We start from the raw sequence: 8,982 nt of genomic DNA on the forward strand, positions 1-8,982 counted from the left end.
ATCGCAACCCTAGAACTTTGTCATTAGTTATGAAAAACAACTTTCAGGAATAAAAGATAAATTAAAACAAAGCTATATTCTGTACAAAACACCCACGCCCTTTCAACAAAGACTGTGAGTTTAACTCAAACTTTGTCTCAAAGGCTCACATAACATATGCAAAATGTGACAATAAAATCACACATTTCAAAAGTATGTAAGACGAACATATCGCGGGATGATCCGAGGTAATAGCAAAGAATAACAATAAGAGAAAATAAAGATGCTTGGAAGCCGCGTTAATGATAAATCAACTTCCATCAATAAACATACAACTAAATATGTGTGGAACTCTGGAATTATTCGGACATGTGTGGAACTCTGGAATTATTCGGACATCCCATGAAGCGACTGCAACTCCCTGACTGAAATACTTTTCTCAGAGTATCTTGCACAGTGTATGTGATAAAAAATTGTATCTTTGAAATAACTTTACCTGAAGATGCCTAAAGTAGAGGCGAAACGTCATAAGTAATGTATTTATTTTCATATCCAAACTTATTATCGATTCATTCTCTACTGAGACGACACTAGACAAAATGACAGAGAAAATTAAAATTCTTGGAAGCCGTGTTAATAAGAAATCAGCATATATATATATATATATATATATATATATATATATATATATATATATATATATATATATACATATATATACACATAAAGCTGATATCCCCCTTAGACCTATTATTTCCAATCGGAGATCTTTTACCAGCAAGCTTTTCAAATGGCTCGCATTTCTATTATCCCCGTTTGTTGGTACTTTCTCTAATTCCCACTTAAAACACTCAGAGGATTTCATCACAAAATTAAAATAAGTGAATATTCCTAGGAGTGAAATGCTTAGTTTAGATGTGATTTTTCTTTTTACACATGTTTGTGTTGATGACGTCCTCTCCCTTCCTAGAAACTAAGCTACAACCATTTCAGGACAAATTCCCACTCCCCTTTACAAAAATAATTGCATAAAAACCACTCCCACCCATTTGATCTCCACACTCTTCTGATCCTTTTCATATTGGCACCTCCTGGATGACGGGTAATCACTGCTTCTTGCTCACTGCCCTGGGTCAGAAGCATTGTCGCAAGACACAGCACATCCACAGCAAGGCAAATTCATTAAATCGGCGATCCCCCCTCTCTCCATCCCCTCATGCAGAAAAGAGGCACCTGCATATATATGTATATATATATATATATATATATATATATATATATATATATATATGTGCATATATATATGTATATATATATATGTATATATATATGTATACACACACACACACACACACACACACACACACACACACACACACACACACACCCACACACACACACACACACACACACACACACACACACACACACACACACACACACACACACATATATATATATATATATATATATGTATATATATATGTATATATATATATATATATATATATATACATATATATATATATATATATATATATATATATATATATATATATATATATATGCACATATCTCCGCCACTTGAAATGAAACCATCTTCCACCGTAAAGATGACCACAGACAATCGGAAGACGTTTTGGACAAATAAAAGTACTGATAGTTCAAAATGTATTTTAGAAACCAATACAGCAGTCTTATGTCTTTTTAAAGGCGTACAATTACAAAAAACAAAAAACAAAAAAAAAAACTACAGATTTCGCAATGTTGCGTCACAGCGATTCTCTACAGTAGGATGAAGGAGGTAAGTAACCTGACACTTAGCCCTTTATATATATAAATAAATAAACACAAATATATGAAGGTTGCAAGTGACCAAGGCAAATAAATCAAAAAGAATTCTTGAGGAAGGTGTAGCAACGTCAAGGCTTCAAGAAATCGTTTTCTTTAGATTACGCACAGCATATATAATTTCCTGTATCAATTAATTATGCAACTATATTTCTAATAACAGTTACATGCTTCCAATAGCAATATGTAAATATGTATGAGTGTATATACTAATATTCTGTTTAGTAACAATTGTATCTTGTAAACTAATTTGTGCACCATCCTTTTAAGTGTAACAAATGCCCTTTTTTGAATTTCACTGCTAAATCAGCAGTCTGATTCAATTAGAGTTGCATTATGTTTGATATAAAGTGAAGCAAGTTGGTCTGCCTCACATCTGTCATAACTCTAACTTCCTCCCATTTCATTCTTTCCTCCCACTAAATCCCCAAATCCCCCCTTCCCTCCCACGCCCCCATCTTATCTATCCTGCCCTCAAACTAACTAAACTAATCATTAACCAAGCAAGTAAGTCTGCCCCACGTCTATCATAACTCTAACTTACTTCCATCTCATTCTTTCCTTACACTAAATCCCCTCTCCCTCCCCCATCTTATCTATCCTGCCCTCAAAAAAAAAAAAAAAAAAAAAAAAAAAAAAAAAAAAAAAAAAAAAAAAAAAAAAAAAAAAAAAAAAAAAAAAAAAAAAAAATCAATTCTCTACAAATTCTAAACATCGCTATTATATCCCTCATGGAGTAAAATCTGTACCATTTAACATCAAAATCTTTCTTCTGTACTAAGGTCTCTCTCACCCAGGTTCATAGCGAAGTTAGTATTTCGTTGTAACTGCAGACAGGTCCGACGCATAAGAATTTGACTGATAAGCAGCGCCCTTTCATTTCAAACAATGCCTCACTTTCTCATCGATGAGAAAAAGCTTTGGTGCATTTATTGATACACTTTTCGTCTATCTAAGGAATTGAGGCAGGTGACCTTCAAAGCAGGCTGATTGTCCCAGCCTTATAACCTTTCCCTGAAAGAAGACTGTCAATTATATATATATATATATATATATATACTGTATATATATATATATATATATATATATATAGATACATATATGCATACATATATATATATATATATATATATATATATATATATGTATATATATATATATATATATTATAATACGAAAAATTAAAAACACAGGTGCACAGACACATATGGATTTATGCACGTCTGGATACATACAAGCTCACGCTCATGCTTCGTACTCATGCCCGCACACACACGCACGCACGCACGTACGCAGGCGCGTGGGCGCACAGACACACACACACACACACACACACACACACACACACACACACACACACACACACACACACACACACACACACACACACACACACACACACACACACACACACACACACACGAACACACACACGAACACACACACACGAACACACACACACACACAGTTGGTAGAGCGCTGAACTGGGAAGCAGAAGTGCTCCCAGTAGCCAGTTCGAATCCTGCCCAGGGCCGAAATTATTTCGGTATCACTGTGCCTCGGGTCGTTACTCTGACTCTCGTGGGCGGGGAGTTGGGGGTGTGTGTGTGTGCAAGGTCATAGCATTACCCATAGATCGGACCTACGAGCTCTGAGCTCTCTTCCAGGAGGGAAATAGCTGTCGATCACGAGTCCAACACGTGATCCAAAGACCAAGTGAATACACACACACACACACACACACACACACACACACACACACACACACACACACACACACACACACACACACACACACACACACTACAAAAGTAATGGTGTAGATTTGATATATTTGCAGTTTGGAAAAAAAAACCACCATGATACTGTCCTGCACAAGAGACTACAAACTAAACTCGCTTTGCATGGTATAAGAAGTAATTTGCTGAGTTGGTTCAGAAACTGGTCGTATAGTGGTATACAGCGAATTGTTCTGAATGGTTAAACCTCCTTCAAGAGAGATGTTACGTGTGCCCTTAGGGTTCCATTTTAAAGCCCTTTTTTTATTATATATATCGATGACATTGACTCCAGTACTAAATCTATTGTCTCTAAATTCGCTTATGATACTAAGCTGTGCGTAATAACAAATGATCATTCGGATGAACTGGACATTTAAGAATATTATTTCAACGAGCGCCGAATGAGCTACCAAACGTTAAGATTAATAAATAGATATCCCTCAACCTTGCGTAGGCTTGGCGAAGTTGCTATTCAGATTTGCATTTATTTCATTGCTTAGTATTTAATGTATTATACATGCAGCAATACTGTTTAATTTTACATTGAATAAGTTGGATTGTAATTCTGCAGTACAGATGAATTACCTCAATAGCGAGTCTAACCACCGCGGGTGTTAATTACCATATTTAGGCTGCTGCTTCGTTTGGGCCAATTTTTAAGGCAAGAACAGGGCTGCCGTTTCGTAGAATTTTGTATCAAAACGTGGAAAAATAGTGGCATGTGGCAACTGCACAAGGACATGAGGAAGTTTTTTCTACATATCAGCGGGCTGTTCAAAACATTTAAAAACTCAAACTTTTGTTTAAAAATCATAGAACTAGTTATCAAATAATAAATGGTACATCAAAATATGACTTTTATTGGTAATTGTGTTACTTATAAAATATTGTACCCCAAAAGATACGTTTTTACGGTGTAGAAAAAAATTCTACGCTAAAGTTTTAGCTTTCTTTTAGCAATAATGATATAAAGAAAATAATTTTTATATCTTACTGAATATGTTAGGGCATGGGGGCCTTATATACATTCAAGAATAAAAAAACTGGAACCAACATTTTGTCAAAGTTTGACAAGTATATCTTGCTATGAAACTCTGCACACGCCCGAGAAAAATGTATGCCCCGATATGGCAACACTCCCATTCTACACGGCAGTGTAGAAAACGAGGCAACCCTGGGCAAGAAGGATATTACCGGTTCCAGCCGGGTTTGGCGAGGCGACTCGACTGTAACAGTTATAAGATCAAGCAATAGTACATATATGTATGTATATACATATACTCACTGCCGCCTGAGTGATCTAGTTAGAATGTTTGAGATGAGAACAAGCTAATATTGAGACAAGCTAAGCAACAAATTGTCAAAGAGGTGGACTATCAATCCTGTTTCCACTCCATAACACCTGTTTGCTTGTTTTTCTGTCGCATAGATATGACTACTCTTGTCAATTAATAAGTTATCCAAGCCTTGTGATTATTTCAGGGCATGTTCAAGGAGACGTATTCAAACACCTGGTTTTGTTCCAATTTTATTTCACCTCAAGCCAGAATGCATTTACATATGGCAGAGAACGGTGTTGATTGTGGTCTCGTAGGAGGGCGCCTGGGCGTTGAGGTCAGCCACAACACCTGCGATCAGTTCGGCCAACTCCACATCGAGATGGGCGTTGATCTCGTCCAGTCCATCAAGGTGGCCCTGCAGAAGGGGGAGAAGGAGAGGAATGAGTCTCCTCCTAAGGATGGGCTCGGCCTCTGCCTTGTCCGTGGGAAGTGACGGTTCAGACAGGGGCTCGTTGAGTCGGTGAGCTCTTTCGAAGAACACCGTATTGCGTGACACCTTACCGCTTTCTGTTGATCTGTTTCTTGATCTATTTACTTATTTGTTAATCTATCTATCCATTCATCTATTCATTTATTTGTTTTTTGATTTCCAGTATTCAATTCCTATTTATTTATTTAGCTATGTTTATCTATCTATTCATTTATTTATTTTCTACCTTTAAGATGAATTAGAATATCATCAGTTTTTTTTTTTTTCAAAGTCGTTAAGTCGTTTAATTTCTTGTGGAAGTAAAACAGCTCATATTTGAGGCAAAACAAATCATTATCAGAAAGAGGCCATTTTGTTTTTCAAATGGAGGGACGACAACACAGTAGGGCAAGTTACAAGTAATTCTTTGGCTAACTGTACTGAATTACAGCGCTCACTATATGGTTACTAAGTCTATTCCAATATTGAACCACTCTGTTGCTAAAGCTGTTTTTGACTATTTCCTTCTTAAACTTAAGAAGACCCCAGCATAGCCCAGAAGGTCTTAGGTCTTACCTCAATGCTGGTGTTCTCGAGATGGAAGGCCAGAGTGCCTGCCTTGACGCAGATTGATAAAGGCGTGAAGGAGATGCTGTCAGTCTCTAAGTGAACGGACGCAGACACACCATGGAAGGTCAGGCTGTTGGCAGGAAAGAATGTTTGTCAGGACAGACGTGGGTTAGGTGGGAGTTGTTGTCTCGACTGATGTCAAGCGCAGTTAGAAGGATTGATGCTTTGCGTATTGGAAGGGACGGATTCTGGATTGATAGTCATTACTTTGATGGAGAAGGTTAAGAGTTAGCGCCAATGAGAGAGATGGTGTAATATTATCAGAGGTGAACGGCTAAAATAAACAAAAGTTCTTGGGCAAAGAAAAAGAGAAAATCTAGAGCTGAAACGTCTTAGTTCCGGACTGTATTCTGAGAAAAGTGAGGCTCGTTTGCATGGCGCTGTGACCATATATGTCGCGAGTCTCCGCTTTGCTCGGAACCACCGAAAGAATACAAGAATCGAACTTGCGTACAAGCATTAAAGATGACAAATCTGGTTCCTCAGATCTAACTACGCTCAACATTCATTCATTCAGGGTTACACCGGACGTTTTTATTTGGTTGAGGTTGAGACCTGAGACTGAAGGTTCAGACCTAAATTTTCCTCCTCCACAGATGACCCAGTTCAGAACATAAGGACTTAAGAACGAGGGAGACTGCAAGAGACTATAAGGTCTACACTAGGCAGTTCCATGTCCCTTACCACCTGTCATCCCTATCCATAAAGTTATCTCATCTTCTCTTAAAACAAACCAATAGTTTCAGCACTTACTACATTGTTACTATTACTATCACATTACTATTCCACTCGTTACCCACTCTATTGGCAAACCAGTTCCTGCCTATTTTCTTCCTAAAATTGTCCAATTTAAATCCATTACTACGAATCCTGCTCTTCTGTCTTAATATGATGACCTTGTCTGCATCACCCAACAAAGAGCGCCCAATGCTGAAGACACTGGAGCTTTTAAAAGGGACTTACTGTGCTGCACCACTTCCTGTCATTTCAACGCCGTCGTGGGTGCCATGGACGCTGTAGTCGTTGGTGCGGGCATCCAACTTCGGGAATGCGATGGCAACCTGTACCTGTTGGATCACAGTAATTCAATGAGTGAATTATGTTACTATGTTGATATATAACTTTGTAACTATATAACTATGTGAATATGGATATTTGTAACTTTGTAACTATGTATCTATGTAACTACATGAGAATGTAAATATATAACTATGTAGACATATAACTTTGTACCCATGTAAGTATGCAACTATATAACTATGTAATTATGTAGCTATGTATTTATGAAGCTATCTAGTCGTCACCAACACTCACCTTGTGAGACACGCCGGGGATAGCGAGATCGAGATGTTCGACCTCGATGCCGCTGAAGCCGGAGACGACGAGGTCAGTGGCCGATGCGTGGAAGCTGCCCACGAGCAGGGAAGAAAGAAGTCAATACGTGCACATTCTTAGAGTCCTCTGCCCCCATGATTCTTATTCATTACCTAAAACCCTTTTGTAATTCTCTAACCATGTTCTAGTAAATGGATAGATACACACACACAGAAAAACATGTATATTTATATGTACATGTACATGTATATGTATATGTATATGTATATGTATATGTATATGTATATGTATATGTATATGTATATGTATATGTATATGTATATGTATATATATGTATATGTATATGTATATGTATATGAATATGTATATGTATATGTATATGTATATGTATATGTATATGTATATGTATATGTATATGTATATGTATATGTATATGTATATGTATATGTGTGTGTTTGATATTATGTTACACTGTAGACACTATATTCTTTTCGACAACTTCTTCTAATTTCTTACTCAGAGTGGTCAGTGACGACGTGGATGTCTGTGATTGTTGGGATGGTGTGGGGGTCGAAGCTGGACAGGAGGGACTGGAGCTCCAAGGTCAGTTCACCCTCGAACAGACGACCTGAAGGAGAAGGAATAAGCCTCAGGACCTTGCACCATGTCCTGTGTCGTCACAAATCCCTCTGGCTCTTCAGCAAGTAACAACGACAGAGGATGTCCGTAAGACACAATTTGTTCTCTTACGTTCTGGAGATGTCAATGAGATTTTAAGGCTAGGTTATGGAATTTTATTCAGAACTAAACGCTTCGAAACCTTTTAGTCCACTGAAGACGGCCCAGGAAGTCGAAACGTCTGGTTTTGAATAATACTCAAAACTATAGCCTTCAAGTAAAAAGTAAGAAGTAACTATAGCCTTCAAGTCTCATTGACGCATCCACCTACATATGTCTGGATATCTTCATTTCATCAATGTTACAAAATTAGTTTCAGTGTTACACATAGTGTCAAACTTTTCTTGTTCTGAAAAAAATATTAACAGGATGTCTGGGTGTAATAAATTACTCATTATAACAAAAACAATAATAGTTTAGATTTTAGAATATCCAGCGAGTCATCAAACTTTTCGCCCTTTGAGATTACTTCCCCAACACATGATGATTAAATCAATACTTCATAAGTCTGATATAATCCACATCCTAAGCAAAGGATGGCTGTCCAATTCCTCACCTTTAGGGAATTTTTTTTCTTCATAATAGAATGAATGTGTTCATTAAGTTATTGATAATTTCAGTCTCATTGAGGTGATGTAGTCAAATTCTTTGGGTTTCTCAAGAACATTTCATTTCTTTTAATATTTCTGGCTCTAATGAGCAACTAGCTATAACATAAACATTAAATAACTTCAGTTTTGCACCTGTAACTGAGTTTTGAAATTCCTCACATTTTGAGATAACTTCTGATTTTACAGTGAGTGTGCTAGACTGTGTGGAGTGAATTGATATTTCCTGTCTGAATTAATTGTGCTAATTTCAATTCCACACATTCAGCGTGGAAGTCGAAAGAGTCTTCATGTTCTGAGAAAACAATCTGTTGTTTTTCATTCAATATACCTAACTGTGTGGACTCAATTAGTAATTAATGTTTGAATTA

The 8,982-nt window shown here is 37.0% G+C and overlaps 1 protein-coding gene across 1 annotated transcript in view; it reads right to left on the reverse strand.

Moving 5' to 3' along the window:
• Window positions 1-5,126: 5,126 nt before the first annotated feature.
• Window positions 5,127-8,982, reverse strand: part of LOC143032400 (uncharacterized) — a 4,796-nt gene continuing 940 nt past the window's right edge. The window contains exons 3-7 of the mRNA XM_076197117.1: window positions 7,842-7,953; window positions 7,305-7,398; window positions 6,954-7,057; window positions 5,937-6,060; window positions 5,127-5,306 (exon numbers count right to left, since the gene is read on the reverse strand). Coding sequence (XP_076053232.1) covers window positions 5,166-5,306; window positions 5,937-6,060; window positions 6,954-7,057; window positions 7,305-7,398; window positions 7,842-7,953 — 575 coding nt within the window. The 3' untranslated portion in view covers window positions 5,127-5,165. The remainder of the gene's footprint in view (window positions 5,307-5,936; window positions 6,061-6,953; window positions 7,058-7,304; window positions 7,399-7,841; window positions 7,954-8,982) is intronic.

Source organism: Oratosquilla oratoria, chromosome 13 (assembly GCF_046742065.1).
Source record: "Oratosquilla oratoria isolate Oo_2021 chromosome 13, ASM4674206v1, whole genome shotgun sequence".
Lineage (NCBI taxonomy): Eukaryota > Metazoa > Arthropoda > Malacostraca > Stomatopoda > Squillidae > Oratosquilla > Oratosquilla oratoria.